Source organism: Dendrobates tinctorius, unplaced genomic scaffold (assembly GCF_039654945.1).
Source record: "Dendrobates tinctorius isolate UK_male_01 unplaced genomic scaffold, ASM3965494v1 ptg000114l, whole genome shotgun sequence".
Lineage (NCBI taxonomy): Eukaryota > Metazoa > Chordata > Amphibia > Anura > Dendrobatidae > Dendrobates > Dendrobates tinctorius.
Genome location: NW_027361782.1, coordinates 23,998,975 through 24,025,352, shown reverse-complemented (window position 1 = coordinate 24,025,352; position 26,378 = coordinate 23,998,975). Strand labels below are relative to the sequence as shown.

The window sequence follows — 26,378 nt, the reverse complement described above, 5'->3', positions numbered from 1 at the left end:
TCTGGATTTTTTTTTCTCAGTTTGTCTCCCATAGTTGAGGTCTACCTATGATGTAAATTACAGACGCCTCTCATCTTTTTAAGTGGTGGAACTTGCACTATTGCTGACTGACTAAATACTTTTTTGCCCCACTGTATGTCCCCGATACTGGGCCCCTTCCTGGTGTATATGTCCCCATCCTGGGACCTTTGCCTTTTACTTGCCTTCCTCTGATCCCACGATGCGCGACTTCTTCTTCTGTAGCCGGTGCAGAGGCCTCTGATTGACCAACAGCATGTATTGCAGTGCAAGGTGCCAGTGGTTCCCTGCACTGCAATACAATTCAGCTGGACCTGCATGGACCCAATTATGGATGTACACCCTTGCTGACAGCACCAGAAGATTCAGTTCGACAATTGCACGCAGTCAGGGGCAGGCATACTATTGGAGAAACCTCTGCAGCCGGCTGGGGCCCAAGAGGTCAGGGGGCCACTGTCACCTCCATTGTGATGAGATATTGGACTGCAGAGGGGCCTCTTCTGCCTGTGTATGCCTCTGCATGCAGTAGATTAACGAAGATAAATAATAATATTAATAATAATAAAAATGAGGAATAAATAATTAATAAAATCTGAGGCTATAGACTGAGACATCCAGCTGGGGGTGTTCATTGCTTGGACTTGTAGTTCTCCCATAAACCCTGAATACATCTCTGTATAATGTGACATTTGCCATTTCCTGCTGCACTAGATGCCACTTCCTCTGCTGACTGCGAGGGGCACAGGGCTCTGTGGTGTGTGCAAACCGTGAACGCTCCACGCACCATATCACCAGGGCGGATGCCAATGTGATCATAATGTGGCAGATGTAGAGTTGCATGCTAGAAGGGGTTGGGGCACCAGCAGCACAGAGGGTTTCAGGACTTAGTTCAGCCTATAGGTGGTGTTTGGGTGGTCTTGTTGTTTGCAGCCAGTCTTGGTCCTAGGATTACGGGGTTTTCTCTCTGAACGTCAGCCTTTGCTTCTGTGGGTGGAGCAGAAAGGTCACAGACATATTGCATTGCAATATGCAGGTTTAGGAGCACCCACCCCCTGCTGCGGTGCCACTCTGCTTACCTTTCATTTTTTCGTCTTTTCCATCCACCTTTATGTAACAGACTCTGAGAATTCACTTCTGCGCTACCTGAGTGATGACAAGATCCTGGTGATACAAGAAGAGCCGGTGACCCAGAAAGACAACAAGAGGGACACGGGGCGGCGATCCAGGAAAAAAGGCAAGAACCCGGGCAGCCCCAGTTACCCCATCAGCCCATCTATGCTAACCTCAACGGGGAGGTTAGACCCCACACAGCAGGATGCCCTGACCTTCTCCCTCGCCGAAAGTAACACGGTCCCACTATACCACGTAAGTACCTACCATCACCTTGCTGCGGTCTGTGGGGTTCGTCCCTGATGGATAATGAGGAGGAGGATGGTGAAGCAGGTTTCACCTCCCGTGTATACAGAATATTCTGCCTCCTCTTTGGCTTGTTAGCCGCATCCTATACACATTGCTCTCACCCTCTTCTTCCTCCATTATCTCTTCTCTAACATTCTTGGTCATCGTGTCTTTATTCTGGTGGTATTTATGTGCGGCCGATGTGTCACAGTTTTTGCCACATTTTGCACATACCGTAACTGTAACAAAATCATTTTACAAAAACATAAAGCTCAATATGAGCGATACATATCGACCTGTAGGCCGGGGTCACACTTGCGAGAAACTCGCACAAGCCTCGCGTCTCAATACCCGGCACTGCTGCCGACACTCGGGACAAGAGTGTGCGGCTGCTTGTATTTCTATGCAGCTGAGCGCTCCGGTCCCAAGTGCCGGTGGCAGTGCCGGGTATTGAGACGCGAGGCTTGTGCGAGTTTCTCGTGTGACCCCGGTCCTAGACAAACTCTTACCTGATCTGTTTTGTTTTTCTTTTTGGTTTATTTGTATCATGTGAGTAAAAATCAACAACAAATTGTTACATTGTTTCACGTGTCCTAATTCTTTCAGAAAGGCAACAAAATGGCTGGATCAAACTGTTAATTACTCTGATTTTCATGATCTCATGACTTCTGCAATGGGATAACCCCCGACCCTCCCTGTACAGAATTGAACAAATTATGTCATCCGGCTGTTCCACAGCTACTTCACTTCACTCCACTGCAGGCCAGCACTCCCCATTATGTGGGTCCCAATGTCTTTCACAAATAAAATCAGGGTTTTCTGATCACAGACCTTTATTTCATGGCCATTTTCAGAACTCCCTTAATAGTGAATGGAGAAGACGTTCATGTGCAGCCGCAATACTCATTTATAGCAGCACCGTTCTGCAGATTAAAACAAATCCCGCGTCTCAGACTTTCCTGCCATCCATAAAAGTTTCTGAAGTTTCCACGCCTCACGTTATGGTATCATGAAGAGGATCTATGTCTTTCTGTTCGTAATCATTATGAGATCTCTGTTGCTGTTAGTAAATAGAAACATTCTTGAAACCCATCATAAGTTTTAGCAGCTATAGGTTTGTTACAATGTATCCATCCAGGCAACCCTCTGCGATTTCTGTGTCTCTGATTATTCGTTACTATGTATCAGGGCAGCTCAATTTTCTGGCCTCTAAGCAGTTTAGCCGACAAGTTTTCATGCTTTGAATGTAAACAAGGTTTTTTTCCATTCACTAACAGCAAGCGGAGGAGGACGGTTGTGGTAGAATCATAGAATCATAGAATCGTAGAGTTGGAAGGGACCTCCTGGGCCATCTGGTCCAACCCCCTGCTCAAAGCAGGATTCGCCAAATCATCCCAGTTAGATGTCTGTCCAGCCTCTGTTTGAAGACTTCCATTGAAGGAGAACTCACCACTTCTCGTGGCAGCCTGTTCCACTCATTGATCACTCTAACTGTCAAAAAGTTTTTTCTAATATCTAATCTGTGTCTCCTCCCATTCAGCTTCATCCCATTGCTTCTAGTCTTTCCTTTTGCAAATGAGAATAAAGTTGATCCTTCTACAATGTGACAGCCCTTTAGATATTTGTAGACAGCTATTAAGTCTCCTCTCAGTCTTCTCTTTTGCAAACTAAACATTCCCAAATCCTGCAACCTTTCCTCATAAGACAGGGTTTGCAGACCGGTCACCATTCTGGTCGCTCTTTTCTGAACTTGCTCCAGTTTGTTGATGTCTTTTTTAAAATGTGGTGCCCAAAATTGGACACAATATTCCAGATGAGGTCTGACCAAAGAGGAGTAGAGGGAAATAATTACTTCACGTGATCTAGACTGTATGCTTCTGTTAATACATCCTAGAATTGCATTTGCCTTTTTTGCTGCTGCATCACACTGTTGACTCATATTCAGTCTGCGATCTATTAGTATACCCAAGTCTTTTTCACATGTGCTGTCACTTAGCCCTATTCCTCCCATTCTATATATGCTTTTTTCATTTTTATTGCCCAGATGTAGTACTTTGCATTTCTCCCTGTTAAAAACCATTCTGTTAGTTGCTGCCCACTTCTCCAGTTTATTTAAATCTTTTTGAATCCTCTCTCTCTCTTCTCTAGTATTAGCTATCCCTCCTAGCTTTGTGTCATCAGCAAATTTAATCAGTTTACCCTCAATTCCTTCATCTAAATCGTTGATAAAGATGTTGAACAATACAGGGCCCAGGACAGAGCCCTGTGGTACCCCACTTGAGACATTCTTCCAACTGGATGTGCAGCCATTTACGACCACTCTTTGGGTCCGATCACTAAGCCAGTTATGAATCCACCTAACAGTTGCCTTGTCCATTCCATACTTAGTCATTTTTTCAATAAGGATTGTATGAGAGACTTTGTCAAATGCTTTGCTGAAGTCAAGATATACTATATCTACAGCATTTCCTTGATCCACCCAATCAGTAATACCATCATAGAAGGAAATTAAATTAGTCTGACATGACTTATTAGTTACAAACCCATGCTGACTCTGTTTAATCACTTCATTCTTATCCAGGTATTGACATACATGTTGTTTAATAATTTGTTCAAAGATCTTTCCTGGTATAGAAGTCAGACTCACCGGCCTATAGTTGCCTGGGTCCACCTTCTTCCCCTTTTTGAAGATAGGAACAACATTTGCTCTTCTCCAGTCTTCTGGCACTTCTCCTGTTCTCCAAGAATTTTCAAAGATTATGGAGAGGGGTTCAAAAATATCTTCTGCTATCTCCTTCAGTACTCTGGGGTGTAATTCATCTGGACCTGGAGACTTGAATACATTTAGGTTAGCTAAGTGTTTCCTCACTATCTTTCTGTTTATAGATATCCTGGATTCTTCTATTCCCTTAATAGGACAGTGAATAGCAGTTGATGTTACATTTCCTTTCTGAGAGAAAACAGATGCAAAATAGGAATTTAAAAGTTCAGCCTTCTCAACATCCTGTCTTACCATTTCATCATTTTCATCCTGTAAAAATCCTATAGCATCTTTGACTTTTCTTTTACTTTTGACATATCCCCAAAATCCTTTATTATTGCTTTTGACATCTCTTGCAAGCCTCAATTCATTTTCAGCTTTATCTAATCTGATTTGTGCCTTGCAGGTTCTGCAGACAGCATTATATTCTTCTTTAGATATGCCTCCTTCTTTCCATTTTATAAACATTTTTTGCTTCCTTTTTAGCATGTGCTTAAGTTCTGTGTTCATCCATCCTGGTTTCCTTAAATGCTTCCTATTCTTCCCTCTTTTCGGAATTGTTAACAACTGTGCTTTGAGAATTTCATTTTTCAAGATTTCCCATCCTTCCTGGACATTTTTGTCTTTAAGGATATCCAGCCATTGGATCCCTCCAATTCTCTTTCTGAATCCCTTAAAATCTGCCTTTCTGAAATCTAACCTTGACGTCTGAGTCTTCACAGGTCTTCCGCCTCTAGTTATCCAAAATTCTAAAATAGCATGGTTTTCTGGCCAAGTTTTTATTTTCTATGCAGCCAAGAGGCAGCATCTTCCCAGAACAGGCGCCCATGCTCCGGGCCATGAGGGGTGACCGCAGGGTTTCCTCTATGTTGGGATGGAAAAGTCTGTTCACAGAAGAGCAGCAGGTCCTGCAGTTGTAGGGAGGAGGATCGTCCGGAGCCTCACACTACGCTCGGGTCTTCCCCTTGCAATAAGTTATGAGGCACATAATCAGCAGTCTGAAACTTTTTAGAAAACTTTGAAAGTCAGTTTTGCTGCATACACTGGTGGTTTCATCATACAGGTAATTAAATGATGAAATTGAGAGGTAACTGGAGCAAATGAAGGTTCAGCAGGGATGGAGGGAGCACTTGGATAGGCAAGGAACTCATGACACCCCACATTCACCTATAGTCTATAGAATTAGACACATTGATGGATGACTAGAAAGAGCCATCAATGTACACGACTAGACATAAAACAATATTTCTCTTTCGTCTCATTGGGGGACACAGGTACTGTGGGTGTATGCTACCGCCATCTGGAGGCTGACACTAAGTAAACAACACAAGGTTAGTTCCTCCGCCGCCGCATACACCCTCGCCCCGATTACAGGCGGAAACCAGTTTTATGCTTATTGTCTTTGGAGACACACGTGTCTGGTTTCTCCAGACTTTTTTTTTTTTCCCCTTTCCATGAAGATAAGACAGGGGCAACGGGACCCTATTGAAAGGGGCCGATCTCCCCAAACCAACAACGGGCGAGCACGTATTGAGTATCGTCTCCAAGTATCCTTTCCCGCACTGTGGGATATATCTGGGCCATTTTCCCCAGACTTTTTTTTTTTTTTTGGTTTTGCTATGAAGATTAGACAGGGACAACGGACCCTATTGAAAGGGTTCGATTTCCCCAAACCATCAATGGGCGACTACGTGCGAGTATCCCTCCACGTATCCTCTCCCACGACATGGGACAAGATGCCGGACTTAGCCCTGACCACCCCTAGGTATGGAAACCTTGGGCTGTACAGAGGCACAAGATTAGTCCGTGTGGCCCCCACTGCTCCACCAACGCTAGACGGCGATGCTGCAAGGCGGCGGACGGTCCCTCTCCTCATCCCTGGAAGGAGACAGGGGCAACGGGACCCTATTGAAAGGGGCCGATCTCCCCAAACCAACAACGGGCGAGCACGTGTTGAGTATCGTCTCCAAGTATCCTTTCCCGCACTGTGGGATATATCTGGGCCATTTTCCCCAGACTTTTTTTTTTTTTTTGGTTTTGCTATGAAGATTAGACAGGGGCAACGGACCCTATTGAAAGGGTTTGATTTCCCCAAACCATCAATGGGCGACTACGTGCGAGTATCCCTCCACGTATCCTTTCCCACGACATGGGACAAGATGCCGGACTTAGCCCTGACCACCCCTAGGTATGGAAACCTTGGGCTGTACAGAGGCACAAGATTAGTCCGTGTGGCCCCCACTGCTCCACCAACGCTAGATGGCGGTGCTGCAAGGCGGCGGACGGTCCCTCTCCTCATCCCTGGAAGGAGGACGGAGTTAGGGTGCCTGCACCATCCGGGATACCACCCCCCTCTACCTTATCGGAGAAGTGCAGTGTCCGGATGGTATGGATGTGATGGTCGGGGAGGGCCCTACGGCGTCCAGAGGGGCGGAGCTGGTCAGCAGAGGCAGGAGTTCCAGCGCTTCCCTTCCCTTTCCCGGCCCCCCCTTCCTCCCCCCCTCATGGTAACATGACTGCAGCGGTGGTGGCGGAACAGACGCCGCTCCTGATGCGGTATGACGCCGGCTCCGGCCTTAGTGTGCGGCACCCTGCCCGCCCGCCACCACCCCCATCGCGGGCAGACATTAAAAATCCAGGCCGCGGCTTCGGCCGGTGGTAGGCCGCGGCCGGAAGTCACGCCCTCCTGGCGCGATGTCACTTCCAGCGGCCCGCCCTCCAGCCTGGGCGGGCGCCGGATAAATTGAGACCTCGGCTTCGTGTCAGCATAGGCCACGACCAGGAAAGAACGGTCGGGTAGCCCTCAGCAGGACGGCACAGCAGGAGAAGCAGCACGCGTGGGGGACACAGGACCTTGTAAGTGCGGTCCCGACCGCGAGTGGCAACCAAGGGTACTCCCCTCCCCCCTCCTCCCCCTCCACAGCCCCTAGCAGGGCAGCATTAAGACCTGGTGGATACAATATGGCTTGAAAAGGAAAGACATGCATGTTTCTTTACGCTGCATGCATCGCCTGTACGGCGTCATTTCCGCGGGCACAGAGCAATAAATTATGCGAAGCTTGCGACTCCGAACAAGCCCAGGAGCCCTCCCCCCGTGACCGAGCCCGGGAATTCAAATCCTCCAGAATGGGCCTTATCGCTATCGCAATCTATGGCTTCGCTAACAAAGGAGATTGAGTCTCTTCATGCCCCAGATAGGAGCAAGGATAGTGGCTCGCTGATCTGGGAGGGGTCCTCCACCTCACAGGACCCTCCGGCCTGCAGGGGCCGCTCTCATTCCAGGCAGACGCAAAGTAAACGAACCCTCAAGGCGTCGCCCGGCCCATCCGGGGCCTAGGCGTCAGTAAGTTCGGTGTCACGCTCGCCTTCACCAGGTGTTGGGAGCGGGCAGAGTTCAGACTATGACTCAAACGAGCCACTGGACCTGGATACCCCAGAGTGTCGGGAAACAGTTGACAGCCTCATCGATGCCGTTAATCAGACACTGGGGGTTGAGGATGACGTCACCTTGGCCTCAGGCCATAAGGTATCCTTTAAGCGGGCTAATAGACTGCATGCATAGAGTGTTTGGCACTCACCCAGAGTTTTAGGACATAGTGCAGCATCACGGGGAACTGCCGGATAGGTGTTTCTCGGGGCAGAAGACGATAGGGGCAAGATATCCATTTGCCCCGGAGCTCTGTAAGAAATGGACGGAGTCCCCAGTGGTGGATCCACCAGTGTCACGCTTGGCCTCGAGATCCTTGTTATCGGTACCTAGTGGTTCTTCTATCAAGGACCCCACGGATTGGTTCATAGAAGGGTTGGCTTGCTCAGTTTTTGAAGCATCAGGATCAGCACTCGCTCCCTCGTTCGCGGCAACGTGGGTGGCCAAGGCCATGATGTCATGGTCAGAGTCATTGAGCAAGGTCTTGCAGGATAGAGACCTGCCTACAGAGGTAGCAGAGATCGTGAGTCAAATCTCTATGGCCGGTGACTACTTAATCAACGCTTCCTTGGATGTAGCCAATTGTGCGGCTCTTGAGGTCGCAAATGCGGTAGCCATTAGGAGGGCCCTATGGTTAAGGACATGGCGGGCCGATTCAATTTCCAAGAAGTCTTTGACTTCCCTGCCTTATCAGGGTGGCCGATTGTTCGGGGAAAAATTAGACCAGCTCATCTCCGATGCTACCAGGGGAAAAAGCAGCTTCCTCCCAAAACAAAAGGTCAAGCAGCCGTTTCACCAGGCTCAGGCATGGTTTTGGGCCTTTCGCAACCCTGGGTGGACGGCAGCGGCCAGCTCTGCCGCTCCAGGGTGCTCCAACCAGGATAGGAAGCGACAGGTCTCATATAGAACCAACCCATTGGGGAGAAAGCGTGCTCGCCAGCCCTGGGCGAGGGGAGCCAGGGCCGAGAGACCCTCAGCCAAATGACTCAGAGCACTTTTTAGGCGACATCAGCAGAGTGGGCGGCCGCCTGCTCTGCTTTCGCCAGGTCTGGGTCATGATAGCACGCGACTCATGGGTGGCGGAACTCGTGCCCGCAGGATACAAGATAGAGTTTTTCAAGTTTCCCCCAAAACGATTTTTCTGTCCCGACTTCCCAAGGTGGAGCCCTGGGCAAGGGAGTTGCTAGGGGCCATCAACTCACTCCAGCGCAAAGGAGTCATTATTCCCGTACCAGTGCACGAGAGGGGGCAGGGTTTTTATTCCAATCTGTTTGCGGTCCCCAAAAAGGACGGGACAATCAGGCCGGTTCTGGACCTGAAGCTCCTGAACAGGTTCATCAGGATCAAATATTTCCGAATGAAATCTCTCCGTTCAGTTGTATCGGCCATGGGCCAAGGGGAATACTTGGCCTCGATCGACATCCAGGATGCCTACCTGCACATCCCCATTTTTCCTCCGCATCAAAAGTTTCTGCATTTCGCCATCAATGGCCGACATTTCCAGTTTGCAGCACTGCCCTTCGGGCTAGTCACCGCTCCCAGAGTGTTCACAAAGGTGATGGCAGTCGTGATGGCCGTCTTACACTCTCGGGGCATAGTCGTCTTACCATATTTAGACGACCTCTTGGTGAAGGGCCCCTCGTTTCGGGCATGCAAGGAGAATGTCAGCATCACGCTGGATACCCTCTCCCGCTTAGGGTGGTTGGTCAACAGGAAAAAAATCATCCCTTGTCCCAGCTCAGAGGATTTCTTTTTTAGGGATGATTTTCGACACCTCCCGGGGGTTGGTAATTCTCCCTCAGGACAAGGCGCTAGCGCTCCGGCAAGGAGTCCAGAAGCTTCTGCAGCCAGTCACGCACACCATTCGGTTTGGGATGAGAGTGCTAGGGAAGATGGTGGCAGCAATAGAAGCGATTCCGTTTGCCCAATTTCATCTTCGCCCCCTACAGCACGCGCTCTTGTCAGCCTGGGACAAGAACCGATTCACGCTCGATCATCGATGCCGGCTATCCTCGCAGGTCAGACAGTCTCTGGAGTGGTGGACGAGCAGGTCCTCCTTTCTGCAGGGGAAACCCTTTCCCCAAGATCACTGGCTAGTGGTCACGACTGACGCCAGCCTCCTCGGCTGTTGAGCGGTTTTTCGCCACCACACCACACAGGGATTGATGGTCACCGCGGGAGGCACGCCTCCCGATCAACTTGTTGGAAATACGGGCGGTCCGGCTGGCACTGCAACATTTTCAGCACCTTCTAGCAGGACGTCCCATCCGGATTCAATCGGACAACGCCACGGCGGTGGCTTACGTAAATCGTCAGGGGGGCACGCGCAGAAGTGCAACCATGCGCGAGGTAGGACACGTGCTTCACTGGGCCGAGAGGAACCATTCGGTAATATCGGCAGTCCACATCCCGGGCGTAGAAAATTGGGCGGCAGACTTCCTCAGTCGGCAGGGTGTCGCGGCGGGGGAATGGTCTCTACACCCCGAGGTCTTCCAGCAGATTTGCGAATGGTGGGAAACACCGGATGTGGATCTGATGGCCTCCAGGGTGAACGCCAAGCTGCCCGTGTTCGTCGCTTGGTCTCAGGACCCGCGAGCGATCGCCGTGGACACGTTGGTTCTGCCATGGAACCAGTTTTGCCTTCCATACTTGTTTCCCCCGCTGCCACTACTTCCGAGGGTTATCAAGAAGATCAAGACAGAAGGGGTTCCAGCGATTCTGCTGGCCCCAGACTGGCCCCGTCGGGCTTGTTATGCAGATCTAGTGCAGCTACTCGCCGACGTCCCATGGCGACTGCCAGAGCGCCCAGATCTACTGTCCCAGGGCCCGATCTTCCACCCGAACTCAGGGGCCCTGTGTTTGATGGCATGGCCGTTAAATCTTGGATTCTGACCCAGGCTGGGTTCAGTCGCAATGTGATAGCTACAATGATTAGCACCCGGAAGGCTACCTCGACGAGGATTTACCATCATACCTGGAAGGTCTTCTTCGCTTGGTGTCGAGATCGTGGTTCTTCTCCACTGACTTTTTCGATTCCCAACATCTTGGCCTTTCTCCAGTCAGGCCTAGACTCAGGATTGGCCCCGAGCTCCCTTAGGAGACAGATATCGGCGTTGTCCATCCTGTTTCAGCGAAGGATTGCTACCAATATGCAGGTGAGGGCTTTCATCCAGGGAGTCTCCCACTTGGTACCGCCCTATAGGGTGCCCCTGGACGCCTGGGACCTTAATCTGGTCCTGAGTGTTCTGCAGGAGGTGCCTTTTGAACCACTTCAAGATGTTCCTTTGTCGTACCTTTCCCGGAAAGCAGTATTCTTGGTAGCCATAACTTCCATTAGGCGAGTCTCTGAGTTGGCAGTCTTTTCTTGCCAAGCAACGTTTCTCACCTTCCACAAGGATAAGGTGGTGCTCAGACCAGCTCCCCCCTTTCTGCCGAAGGTCGTGTCCTCATTTCACGTTAATGAGGATATTGTCTTGCCCTCATTCTGTCCGGCGCCAGTATATCGTGTGGAAAAAGCTCTTCACACGTTAGACCTGGTGAGAGCACACAGAAGGTACGTGGCGCGGACGGTATCCTTCCGTCAGACGGACACGCTGTTCGTGCTCCCCGAAGGGCGCAGGAAGGGACTCGCAGCCTCAAAGTCGACCATAGCCAGATGGATCCGTCTATCGATTCAGGAGGCCTACCGCATCAGGGGGGCACCGGTCCCAGCAGGGATCAGAGCACACACTACTCGGGCAGTGGGCGCCTCTTGGGCGCTTAGGCACCAGGCTTCAACGGAACCAGTGTGCAAGGCAGCGACCTGGTCCAGCCTGCACACGTTTACCAAACATTATAATGTTCATACTCAGGCTTCGTCAGATGCGAGCCTGGGTAGAAGGATTCTCCAAGCGGCGGTGGCGCACCTTTGAACAGGAGGTGCATGTAGCTTGGATCGGTGAGTCAATCTCCCACCCAGGGACTGCTTTAGGACGTCCCACAGTACCTGTGTCCCCCAATGAGACGATGGAGAAACATGGATTTTTGTAGTACTCACCGTAAAATCCTTTTCTCCGAGACTCTCATTGGGGGACACAGCACCCACCCTGTTAGCCAAGTTGGCTCTGGTTTATTTAATTAATGTACTTTTTTTTATGTCAGGGTGGATCTTTTCCAGACATATTGTTAATTGCATTAAGGCTGTTTTTTTCTCGTTATTCTCCGACTGCTTTTGCACTAAACTGGTTTCCGCCCGTAATCGGGGCGAGGGTGTATGCGGCGGAGGAGGAGCTAACCTTGTGTTGTTTACTTAGTGTCAGCCTCCAGATAGCAGTAGCATACACCCACAGTACCTGTGTCCCCAATGACAGTCTCGGGGAAAAGGATTTTACAGTGACTACTCACAAAAATCAATGTTTTATCTTTAAATACCTGTAGTTTTAATCTCTGCTTGTTGTCAGTGAATGTAAACTTTATATTTTACACTGTACAATCCTGTACAGAAATTAATAGCTGTGTTTGCCCATCGTTATACCTCATGGCACATTATAGTGTCTGTTTCCTGCGCTGTATATCTCCTTGCATTATGCTTTCCTGTCCCTGCCCCCACTCCGCAGCACCCACATAAAAGCAAAGTGAAACTTCACCTACAGGTAACGAAAAGAACAAGATCTGAAAACTGGAGTGATGAGAATGAGATGTTTCTACAGAATGTGACGGTTGCAGTCAGGTAACTAGTCTACACCGAAGGACTTGATAGAGACTTTAGCACCAGTGCACAGACCGGATGACATCACTAGTGCGCAGACCGGATGGCGTCACCAGTGCGCGGACTGTATGGCATCACCAGTGCGCAGACCGGATGGCGTCACCAGTGCGCAGACCGGATGGCGTCACCAGTGCGCAGGCTGGATGTCAGCACTAGTGCGCAGACTCTATGACATCATCAGTGCACAGACCGGATGGCGTCACCAGTGCTCAGACCGGATGGCATCATCAGTGTTCAGACCAGATGGCGTCACCAGTGCACAGACCGGATGGCGTCACCAGTGACCAGACTGGATGGCGTCACCAGTGCACAGACCAGATGGCGTCACCAGTGCACAGACCGGATGACATCACCAGTGCACAGACCGGATGGCGTCACCAGTGCTCAGACCAGATGGTGTCACTAGTGCGCAGACTGTATGGCATCACCAGTGCGCAGACTAGATGGTGTCGCCAGTGCGCAGACTGGATGGCATCACTGCCCCTATTATGTGACCTCTGCAGAGATGCAAGAGAAACAGTGAGATCCACAATGTAAGCAGCTGATCGCGGGGCACCCCAGATTCTGAGAAAGAGATTAGCTCTTGTATGAGTATAACCCTGTATTGTAATTTGGTGAGTGCTGTGTGCACTGTGCAGGGTCTGCAGAGGAGCAACATAACCCCCCAACTCTTCAGATTCATAACCAGAATCTGTGATTCTGATAATATGATATTCCTATATAGATCTAGAATTGTTCGCAGAGCTGTGGTTTTGTTACAGTTGTCCAGTCTAGACAATCCTCCAACCAGGGACCTCTTTCCCTCCCTGATATCCAGGCTGATAGCTCTTTTAAGTGATGTCCGGGACGGAAATATTGAGGATCTCTCCTTATAATTGGTCATCAATATCAGATCAGTAGGGGTCTGACAATTGCATAGGAGATGAGCTGCAGTACGAGAGTGGCCACTACGCAGGTTGTGGAGCTGTGCTGTTCCGTCTCTGTCCACTGTTCACATTCAGTGACTGATAACAGAAGATAGATCATCAGTATGTCAGTCATAGACAACCCTGTAACTACTTTCATACATTGTGACAGCCCTACAGTTGTGTGAGCAGGCCTAGGTTATTGTGTTTCCATTCAACGACAGCATGCAGAGACCTTTGCATTTTTTATTTTTGCCATTTTATTTTATATCTTCATATATGCTTAAAATGTCCACATGTATCACAGTTATAATGAGCCCTGCCGTTCGCCTCTGGATGCAACAAGGTGTTTTCATTCCCTGACAGCAGGCAGATATCTGGACCACGGAGGTGATGAATCACATTTCATTTTACAATGAAGCTTTTATTTTGATAACTGCAGACAGGACCCCGGCCCTTTACATTCTCAGGCTCCTGATAAACTTCCTGCGTGAGAACCCCAGGATTGTGGCCCTGGAATATATGGACATTATTCCCCCGCTGACACCGGCCCCTTCTATTTCCGCTCCCTGCGCGGTTTCCCCTTGGTGCCGCGCAGCTGATCACAGACACATGAAAAGTCCAATCTGTCAGAATGAATGTCAGTCCTCATCTGCTCATGGCCGCCGCCGTCCTGTGACACAGATCCGTCCTGACAGCTTTTATGTGTCACTAAAAGAGCCATTAATGAAACTGTAATCATCTGCGCTGCGGCCGGGACACAGAAAACCAGCGAAAACTGAATTCTGTGATGCATCCGGCGGGGATGTCAGCCGCTCTCAATCATGCCCTGAAGACCATGACTCTATGTTACGTGCGGAGAGAAAACACCAAAGTAATACAGAATGTAAAGGGAAAATGACTGGATCCTAAAGGTCACAGGATGGAAAGGACACAAAGAGGAAACAAAGTAACAAAAGGACAAACAGTCATGTTAAAGGAAAAGTTCTAGAAAAGTAAAAAAACGATTTCTTTAAGTCCTTAAATTCAAGATCTCTACTTTCTGTTATCGAATGAGAAGATTATTATTTCCATTCAGTGGCTCAGGCATCTGCCTTAATCACAGAGCTGAGGGTCTGTTACAGTGTTAGCTGCGATCAGCCTAAACCTCAGGGGGGGATTATCTGATCTGCTATATTGTAACAATCTATCAGATGTGTAAGTAGGACTCTCTGGCAAAACAAGCTCACTGCTCGCCTGAAATGCTATGTGCTCCTCGAGGACCCTGCTCCTTCCACTGTGTAACTTTCAGTCTGTTACAAGATCAGCAGGCTGCTCTCCTGACATACGTGCTGCAGGGACCCTGCTCCTTCCATTATCTATGATCTCACAAGATCAGTAGCCTCTTTTCCAGAAACACTCTGCTGTGGAATCAGCAATGTGATGGGGTAACAATGTATTTTGGAAGTTGTAATTTTCTGTATTTGTGTAACCCACTATATGCCATAATGACAAGACCTCATAATACATATGTTGGCATCTGCCGGATTATTACACTGCGCTGCCGTGCACTGGATACACAATCCTCATAGTCCTCATATTTCCATCTGACGCCGTCACCTGTAATATTCATTCAGCTTTATAGCATCAAGGTCAATGTGGTAAATATGGCGGCTGCGGAGACGTCTTCACTAGCGCCTGTTCATCATAGTTATGGGGCAGCGCTGCCCCCCGCGTCTGAGCATCATCCCCACAACAATTCATATCGACCCTGTAAATGTAACATATCAAGTTGGACAGCACGGTGGCTCAGTGGTTAGTGCTGTAGTCTTGCAGCGCTGGGGTCCTGGGTTTGAATCCCACCAAAAACAACATCTGCAAGGAGTTTGTATGTTCTCCCCGTGTTTGCGTGGGTTTCCTCCCACACTTTAAATACATACTGATAGGGAATTTAGATTATGAGCCCCATCGCGGACAGTGATGAAAATGTGTGCAAACTGTAAGTAACTGAGCGAAGTGAACACGGCCCCATTATATACAGCATATACTAGCCTCAGACTAATGGCACGAAATACAGTGTTCTGTAATGTTACACAGACCGGACTGTACTCATTATAGAGCTGCGCCCACTATTCTGCTGGTGTACATACATTACATTACTGATCATGTCCAGATCCTGAATTACAACCTGTATTATACTCCAGAGCTGCACTCACTATCCTGCTGGTGCAGTCACTGGGTACATGCATTACATTACTGATCCTGAGTTACATCCTGTATTATACTCCAGAGCTGCACTCACTATTCTGCTGGTGGAGTCACCGTGTACATACATTACATTACTGATCCTGAGTTACATCCTGTATTATACCCCAGAGCTGCACTCACTATTCTACTGGTGCAGTCACTGTGTACATACACTACATTACTGATCCTGAGCTATATCGTGTATTATACTCCAGAGCTGCACTCACTATTCTGCTGGTGCAGTCACCGTGTACATATGCTACATTACTGATCCTGAGTTACATCGTGTATTATACTCCAGAGCTGCACTCACTATTCTGCTGGTGCAGTCACCGTGTACATATGCTACATTACTGATCCTGAGTTACATCCTGTATTATACTCCAGAGCTGCACTCACTATTCTGCTGGTGCAGTCACTGGGTACATGCATTACATTACTGATCCTGAGTTACATCCTGTATTATACTCCAGAGCTGCACTCACTATTCTGCTGGTGGAGTCACTGTGTACATACATTACATTACTGATCCTGTGTTACATCCTGTATTATACTCCAGAGCTGCACTCACTATTCTGCTGGTGCAGTCACTATGTACATACATTACATTACTGATCCTGAGTTACATCCTGTGTTATACTCCTGAGCTGCACTCAATATTCTGCTGGTGGAGTCACTGTGTGCATACATTACATTACTGATCCTGAGTTACATCCTGTATTATCCTCCAGAGCTGCACTCACTATTCTGCTGGTGCAGTCACCGTGTACATATGCTACATTACTGATCCTGAGTTACATCCTGTGTTATACTCCAGAGCTGCACTCACTATTCTGCTGGTGCAGTCACTGTGTACATACATTACATTACTGATCATGTCCAGATCCTGAATTACAACCTGTATTATACTCCAGAGCTGCACTCACTGTTCTGCTGGTGGAGTCACCGTGTACATACACTACATTACTGATCCTGAGTTACATTGTGTATTATACTCCAGAGCTGCACTCACTATTCTGCTGGTGCAGTCACCGTGTACATATGCTACATTACTGATCCTGAGTTACATCCTGTATTATACTCCAGAGCTGCACTCACTATTCTGCTGGTGCAGTCACTGGGTACATGCATTACTGATCCTGAGTTACATCCTGTATTATACTCCAGAGCTGCCCTCACTATTCTGCTGGTGGAGTCACTGTGTACATACATTACTGATCCTGAGTTACATCCTGTATTGTACTCCAGAGCTGCACTCACTATTCTGCTGGTACAGTCACTGTGCACATACATTGCATTACTGATCCTGAGATACCTCCTGTATTATACTCCAGAGCTGCACTCACTATTCTGCTGGTGGAGTCACTGTGTACATACATTACATTACTGATTCTGCGTTACATCCTGTATTATACTCCAGAGCTGCACTCACTATTCTGCTGGTGCAGTCACTATGTACATACATTACATTACTGATCCTGAGTTACATCCTGTGTTATACTCCTGAGCTGCACTCACTATTCTGCTGGTGCAGTCACTATGTACATACATTACATTACTGATCCTGTACTGATCCTGAGTTATATTCTGTATTATACTCCAGAGCTGCACTCACTATTCTGCTGGTGCAGTCACTGTGTACATACATTACATTACTGATCCTGAGTTACATCCTGTGTTATACTCCAGAGCTGCACTCACTATTCTGCTGGTGCAGTCACTGTGTGCATACATTACATTACTGATCCTGAGTTACATCCTGTATTATCCTCCAGAACTGCACTCACTATTCTGCTGGTGCAGTCACTATGTACATACATTACATTACTGATTCTGCGTTACATCCTGTATTATACTCCAGAGCTGCACTCACTATTCTGCTGGTGGAGTCACTGTGTGCATACATTACATTACTGATCCTGAGTTACATCCTGTATTATCCTCCAGAGCTGCACTCACTATTCTGCTGGTGCAGTCACTATGTACATACATTACATTACTGATCCTGTACTGATCTTGAGTTATATTCTGTATTATACTCCAGAGCTGCACTCACTATTCTGCTGGTGCAGTCACTGTGTACATACATTACATTACTGATCCTGAGTTACATCCTGTGTTATACTCCTGAGCTGCACTCACTATTCTGCTGGTGCAGTCACTGTGCACATACATTACATTACTGATCCTGAGTTACATCCTGTATTATACTCCTGAGCTGCACTCACTATTCTGCTGGTTCAGTCACTGTGTACATACATTACATTACTTATCCTGTACTGATCCTGAGTTACATCCTGTATTATCCTCCAGTGCTGCTCTCACTATTCTGCTGGTGCAGTCACTGTGTACATACATTACATTACTGATCCGGAGTTACATCCTGTATTATACCCCAGAGCTGCACTTACTATTCTGCTGGTGCAGTCACTGTGTACATACATTACATTACTGATCCTGAGTTACATCCTGTGTTATACTCCTGAGCTGCACTCACTATTCTGCTGGTGCAGTCACTGTGTACATGCATTACATTACTGATCCTGTACTGATCCTGAGTTACATCCTGTACTATACTCCAGAGCTGCACTCACTATTCTGCTGGTTCAGTCACTGTGTACATACATTACATTACTTATCCTGTACTGATCCTGAGTTACATCCTGTATTATCCTCCGGTGCTGCACTCACTATTCTGCTGGTGCAGTCACTGTGTGCATCCATTACATTACTGATCCTGAGTTACATCCTGTGTTATACCCCAGAGCTGCACTCACTATTCTGCTGGTGCAGTCACTGTGTACATACATTACATTACTGATCCTGAGTTACATCCTGTATTATACCCCAGAGCTGCACTCACTATTCTACTGGTGCAGTCACTGTGTACCACTCTATTTAGTGTATGATGTATAACTTCAAGAAGCCACTGCAGCAGCAGGAAAAATGATATGTGAGGTGTACAAAACCAGGAGAATATTGATTGCAGCTTCAAAGAATATGAGTAGATTTAGGCTGTGCGTCCACGTAGCGATTTTTAAGCGTTTTTGCCGCGATTTTCGGCGCGAAAACGCTTAAAAATTGTGTACAGAACGCCCCCCATGCATTCCTATGGCATTCCGCACATGCTGTGCTAATGCTGCGCTTTTTTCCGGGGCGGAATCGCATCGCGGAAAACATCGCAGCATGGTCATTCTTTTGTGCGGAATCGCAAAGAATTGCCGCGATTCCGCACCCATAGGAATGCATGAGAACCGCTTACTTCCCGCATGTGGCTATGCCCACCAAGCGCGAAGTTAAGTGTCTCATGAGCGGTTGGTACCCACGGTGTGGAGGAGAGGAGACTGTCCTCCAGGCCCTGAGTACCATACCCCTGTAAAAAAAAAGAATAAAAAATAAAAAATCGGGGTATATTTACCTTCCGATGTCCCGCGCTGCATTCCCGGGCCTCAGCGTTCCCAGTAATACCTTGCGGCAAGGTCCTGTGATGACGTAGTCTCGCGTGACTCTAGTGGTCTCGCGAGATCGCTATAGCAACGCGAGACTACGTCATCACAGGTCTCGCAAGGTATTACTGGGAACGCTGAGGCCCGGGATGGCAGCGCGGGACGTCGGAAGGTAAATATACCCCGATTTTTTTTATTTTTTTAGCATTTTTAACATCCTATCTTTTACTATTGATGCCGCATAGGCAGCCTCAATAGTAAAAACCTGGTCACACTTGTCAAACACTTTCCAAGAGATGCTTCAAATCGCTTAGAAAGTGCTTGAATATCGCACGCGAAAATCGCGGCAAAATCGCGATCATAATCGTGGTGAAATCGCACGGAAAAAAACGCGCGATTTCTGGGAAGGAGTGCGGTTTTTAGTGAGCGTTTTAAAACGCTACGTGGGCCCACAGCCTAAAAGTGGTGGTCCACGGGGACTTTCCCCAATTAAAACTTTGGCAAGTTTGTATCATTGGATTTGGGGGAATGATGGGCGCTGTAGTCGGAGTTCTGCTTACTGTATGACTTCTAAGATGCAGAATTGAAATTTGTTACAAATTTAAGGTGGAAAGTTCCAAAAATAAAACCAGCTGCAAACCCATGCAGAATGCGGGGTAACGCTCAAAGTGGCAGGTCCCCAATGTACATCTCTGTTGGGAAGGGGAAGTGAGGACGCTCACCAGGAGCAGAATGGTCAGCGCAGAGTCATGCCGAGATCCTGGGGGTTAGTGCTTCGCTCAGGAGTTTGCAGTCACGATGCTCATTAACTATTTCAGTGCTGCGGCTTCTGTCCTCTTCTTGTTCCCCTTTGGTTGCATAAAGTTATCCTAGTGCAGCTAACAAGGAGATCTGATCATAAGACCTTTAAGAAGTCATGTACTGAGTGCCTTCTTAAAGGGATTGTCCACTAACCATTAAAATATTGTTTTGAGACGTTAACTTCATTCCAAATGTTGGAAATTTCACCTTTGATGATAATATAATGCTGGTGATGAATCACAACCCTGTGTCACCGTGTAATGTATGGCTGCAGCAGTCCATCAGAGAGAGACTATACTGGACATGGAGAAAAGTCAGAGTGCGAAGAAGGCAGAATATTACTAAGGACAGGAATTTAGATAAACCGCTGGTGGAGCTCAGATTATCACCTGAGTAGTCAGGGCTGCCACTACTAATTTTGGGGCCCCATACAGGCAACATTTTCGGGGCCCCCTTGAGACTCTGCCCAGGCTCAACCCCAGCCCCGCCTCCACCCCTCGAACCGTCCACAGTCCCACCACACTCTCTTGGAAAAACTCCACTTCTGTACCACATCCTCACCAATCACACATTTACAGCTCCTATCACCACATACATAGCCAGCAACTTTTGTTTTGGCCAAAAGAGATTTTACTCCGCCACCATGACAAGATAGACTCTTTTGGCCGGGCCCTACTCTACTCCAACTTACTAAACATTTGTTAAAATAGCCAATACAATTTAGGTATATTTTTATTTATTTTTAAATTTTTAAAATGACCAATAATATCACAAACAAGGAACAAATACCTCTACATCATGACCAGATCACATATTACCACCATATGGTGACAGAATAATACTACATACAAGGAACAAATACCACCACACCATGACCAAACTACGTATTACCACCACATAGTGAAAGAATAATACCTCATACAAGGAAGAAATACCATCACGCCAGGACCAGACCACATATTTCCACCACAGTGACCGAATAATAGCACATACAAGGAACAAATACCACCACACCATGACCAGGTCACATATTACCACAACATAGTGACCGAATACTACAATACTGATCATTAATACAAAAACACAATACTAATATTACCATTATATACAGGAGATCTGTACTTTGTATATGTCCGTGTATAGGTAATACAGTGATAACATGTGACATTATATACAGGAGCTCTGTAAATAGTGTATAGTGTACAGGTAATACAGGGATCACAGTGGAATTATACATAGGAGCTCTGTATATATTGTCAGTGTACAGGTAATAGTGATCACCAGTGACATTATACCCAGGAGCTCTGCTTATACGTAATATATGTACACAGTGACTGCTCCAGCAGAATAGTGAGTGCAGCTCTGGAGTATAATACAGGAGGTAACTCAGGATCAGTAATGTAATGTATGTACACAGTGACTGCTCCAGCAGAATAGTGAGTGCAGCTCTGGAGTATAATACAGGATAAAACTCAGGATCAGTAATTTAATAAATGTACACAATGACTGCACCAGAATAGTGAGTGCAGCTCTAGTATAATACAGGATGTAACTCAGGATCAGTAATGTAATGTATGTACACAGTGACTGCACCAGCAGAATGGTGAGTGCAGCTCTGGAGTATAATACAGGATGTAACTCAGGATCAGTAATGTAATGTATGTACACAGTGACTGCACCAGCAGAATAGTGAGTGCAGCTCTGGAGTATAATTCAGGATGTAACTCAGGATCAGTAATGTAATGTATGTACACAGTGACTGCACCAGCAGAATAGTGAGTGCAGCTCTGGGGTATAATACAGGATGTAACTCAGGATCAGTAATGTACAGTATGTACACAGTGACTGCACCAGCAGAATAGTGAGTGCAGCTCTGGGGTATAATACAGGATGTAACTCAGGATCATTAATGTAATGTATGTACACAGTGACTGCACCAGCAGAATAGTGAGTGCAGCTCTGGGGTATAATACAGGATGTAACTCAGGATCAGTAATGTAATGTATGTACACAGTGACTGCACCAGCAGAATAGTGAGTGCAGCTCTGGAGTATAATACAGGATGTAACTCAGGATCAGTACAGGATCAGTAATGTATGTACAGTGACTGCATCACCAGAATAGTGAGTGCAGCTCTGGAGTATAATGCAGGAGGTAACTCAGGATCAGTAATGTAATGTATGTACAGTGACTGCACCAGCAGAATAGCGAGTGCAGCTCTGGAGTATAATACAGGAGGTAAATCAGGCTCAGTAATGTAATATATGTACACAGTGACTGCACCAGCAGAATAGTGAATGCAGCTCTGGAGTATAATACAGGAGGTAACTCAGGCTCAGTAATGTAATATATGTACACAGTGACTGCACCAGCACAATAGTGAATGCAGCTCTGGAGTATAATACAGGAGGTAACTCAGGATCAGTATTGTAATATATGTACACAGTGACTGCACCAGCAGAATAGTGAATGCAGCTCTTCTGGAGTATAATACAGGATGTAACTCAGGATCAGTAATGTAATGTATGTACACAGTGACTACACCAGCAGAATAGTGAGTGCAGCTCTGGAGTATAATACAGGATGTAACTCAGGATCAGTACAGGATCAGTAATGTAATGCATGTACACAGTGACTGCACCAGCAGAATAGTGAGTGCAGCTCAGGAGTATAACACAGGATGTAACTCAGGATCAGTAATGTAATGTATGTACACAGTGACTGCACCAGCAGAATAGTGAGTGCAGCTCTGGGGTATAATACAGGATGTAACTCAGGATCAGTTATGTAATGTATGTACACAGTGACTGCACCAGCAGAATAGTGAGTGCAGCTCTGGGGTATAATACAGGAGGTAACTCAGGATCAGTATTGTAATATATGTACACAGTGACTGCACCAGCAGAATAGTGAATGCAGCTCTTCTGGAGTATAATACAGGATGTAACTCAGGATCAGTAATGTAATGTATGTACACAGTGACTACACCAGCAGAATAGTGAGTGCAGCTCTGGAGTATAATACAGGATGTAACTCAGGATCAGTACAGGATCAGTAATGTAATGCATGTACACAGTGACTGCACCAGCAGAATAGTGAGTGCAGCTCAGGAGTATAACACAGGATGTAACTCAGGATCAGTAATGTAATGTATGTACACAGTGACTGCACCAGCAGAATAGTGAGTGCAGCTCTGGGGTATAATACAGGATGTAACTCAGGATCAGTTATGTAATGTATGTACACAGTGACTGCACCAGCAGAATAGTGAGTGCAGCTCTGGGGTATAATACAGGATGTAACTCAGGATCAGTAATGTAATGTATGTACACAGTGACTGCACCAGCAGAATAGTGAGTGCAGCTCTGGGGTATAATACAGGATGTAACTCAGGATCAGTAATGTAATGTATGTACACAATGACTGCACCAGCAGAATAGTGAGTGCAGCTCTGGGGTATAATACAGGATGTAACTCAGGATCAGTTATGTAATGTATGTACACAGTGACTGCACCAGCAGAATAGTGAGTGCAGCTCTGGGGTATAATACAGGATGTAACTCAGGATCAGTAATGTATGTACACAGTGACTGCACCAGCAGAATAGTGAGTGCAGCTCTGGGGTATAATACACGATGTAACTCAGGATCAGTAATGTAATGTATGTACACAGTGACTGCACCAGCAGAATAGTGAGTGCAGCTCTGGGGTATAATACAGGATGTAACTCAGGATCAGTTATGTAATGTATGTACACAGTGACTGCACCAGCAGAATAGTGAGTGCAGCTCTGGGGTATAATACAGGATGTAACTCAGGATCAGTAATGTAATGCACTTTTTTGCCTCCTCTATATATTACTGGATGATGGGCGTTAGACAGTTATAGTTCTGTTACATGTGACTTCTTTGTTGGTTTCTGTCTTTCGGTTCTTCACTTCCTGACTTTGCAGACCCCCCTCGGCCTGTCACTTTGTATCTATGATTCTGCTTCTTTTTCTCCTCCCATCACGTTACTAAATGTTTTTTCATTTTCTCCTTCACAGAGAGCGGGTGACACAATCGGGGGCGACTCTGATAGGTAATTTATCTTTATTATTATTTATCAGCCGCTTGCAGGATGTCAATTCAATGTATTACGGTCGAGAATGCGGGGGAAGGGGATGGAACAGAAGGGAAATAAATGACCTAATGCACAGATCCGCGGTGAAATAAATGGCATCAATATCCAGCTGTATAATAATGTAATCCTGGAGGGCCGAGCGCTGTCTAAATGTGGTACATTGTATCTAACCCGCCATCAGTAGATACAGGGGTATGTCTTGTAAGTGTGAGGTGGTCCTGGGGCTCCACTTCTCTTATTTTGGGGTTACCCCAGGACAGACACTCTTGGCCTTGGCTCATTCTGTTCCATTTCTCAGGTGTCCATCACTTGCCAGAAAGTAAATGTAAGGAAAGATACTATTCAGGGACTGCAAGCAGAGATCTTGAAAACTAGAAGGAATTACAACAGAAAATCTGTCGGGAAATTGAACAACTTTTCATGATACAAAGAATGATCTTTGTTTGATGGATCCGGGCAGAATTCTCCTTTAAGTGAAACTGGTCCAGATCTGCTGTCGGTTACATTGTACATAAATGGGGCGGATCTGACCATGAAATATTCATTGCGCCCATGATGACGGCCGTTCTTTTATTGTCTCACTGTCCCTGGGGAGATCACAAGTAGCCCAGATACGGCAGGATACGACAGTCGGAGGAGGCACCGTGGATTACAATGTTACAGCGGCACTCTGCATCAATTATGGATCCCATCTGCAAGAGGTTTTCTCATTTCTGTAAACTTTATCTAATTCATTATTCATCCGATTTTCATGAAACATTGACATTCCAGCAGAAATAGGGCATTAAAGTCCTAACCAGACCGAGGGTCACACTGGGGGGAGAGGGATAAAGGAGGGGTCCGACAGCACATGGTATACACGGGGACAGGGATGAATGTCTCTATGAGATAAATAGAAAAAGTTCTGAAATGTAATTTATGTTTTAATTTATCACCATATTCAAGATCTCTGCTTGCTGTCCGCGACTTGTAACATACTTGTATATATTGAGAGGCTGAAAACCCATAGTCATCTAATGCATCTCACAGCTGAGGGTTTGTCACAGATGAATCCAGTTCATACAATGCACAGCCTGAACCCTGGACTGATATGTTGCTGCACCGATACATTGTAACAAACTATCAGCACAGGAGGGAGATTTGCAGCTCTGATGTATGTAGCAGAACAGTGTTGTGTCTGAGTACAAGGAGAGAATTTGGGCATGATAGGTCGATGTCGCTCAGCGGATTAACACTTGGCGGGGTGGAATTCCCCTTTAAGCTCAGTGATGACCGAGCAGCAACTTCAAGGTTCGAGAAGGAACGGATGGTAACCTCTCAGCCGACAGAGCTGGTGACTACGGACACAAGAAAGCAGAAGTTCTCACTAAATCTTTGATGTCCTGGGAAAGTTTTAGCAGAACTCAGGTCATTACTCTCATCAATATACAAGGATGATGGTGGTGAGGATGTGGATGATGATGGTGGTGAGGATGTGGATGATGATGTGGATGATGGTGGTTATTATATTGATGGTGATAACTATTGTAATTATGATGATGGTGGTGAGGATGATGATGATATTGAAGATGATGATGGTGGTGGTGGTTACTTTATTAATAATTGTGATGTAGATAGTGATTATGAGGATGATGTTCTTGGCGCTGACCAGTCACAGATCTCAGCAGTTTCTGGATGTCAGGGATGTGACCTGGAGGATTTTCCTGACGAGCTCCAGATCTAAACTAATTCTTATAGAATTCCTCTGTTTTTTCCTCAATACATACATGTATTTCATGCAAAGAGAAAAGGTCGCACTCATCGAGATTGAAGTTTCACTGATTTATTGACATATCAGGAACATGTCAAGTCGGGGGAGTGACATAAGGAGTGCAAGGTAGGCTGACAACTGCCGTTTCGCGCTGCTCGAGCGCTTCAACGGGTCTTGTTTGACCTGTTGAAGCGCTCGAGCAGCGCGAAACGGCCGCTGTCAGCCTACCTTGCACTCCTTATGTCACTCCCCCGACTTGACATGTTCATGATATGTCAATAAATCAGTGAAACTTCAATCTCGATGAGTGCGACCTTTTCTCTTTGCATGGATTCCCAGAATTGACTGTTTCCAGGTCTGGCACCCGAGATTCCCAGCTGTTGGGCTTCTGCATGCCGCACATCATTTGAAGTCACACGGTAACAGCGGTGCCATCCGCTTTTTATCTTGAGTTTTGTGACATACATGTATTTATCATTGAGGAGTCGGATGAGACGACCACTTGGAAGGTCCTGTGTCACATTCCTCATCCATAGACAAGACAACAATGTGGAGGGTCCCTTGTCACCTCCTCATCCATAGACGGTGCCCTGTACACATCTCCATCCATCAACTCAGTCACAATGAAGAACTTATACTGACAGATAACAGAGAACAGCAGCTGAGACTGGCGGAGAATAGAAATCAAACGTTTTATCTTGCACTGCACTCTGTAATTATACATGAAGTTTAGTAACTTTGTCATCGCTGTGTCTATACTCCAGTCACATCCAGAGC

The 26,378-nt window shown here is 46.8% G+C and overlaps 1 protein-coding gene across 4 annotated transcripts in view; it reads left to right on the top strand.

The window, feature by feature from the left end:
- LOC141101075 (connector enhancer of kinase suppressor of ras 2-like) overlaps nt 1-26,378 on the top strand; it is a 527,280-nt gene that overhangs the window by 449,361 nt on the left and 51,541 nt on the right. For all 4 annotated transcript variants that reach the window (XM_073589902.1, XM_073589901.1, XM_073589904.1 and 1 more), the window contains 2 exons: nt 1,136-1,383; nt 23,775-23,809. In XM_073589902.1, the coding sequence (XP_073446003.1) occupies nt 1,136-1,383; nt 23,775-23,809 (283 nt within the window). The remainder of the gene's footprint in view (nt 1-1,135; nt 1,384-23,774; nt 23,810-26,378) is intronic.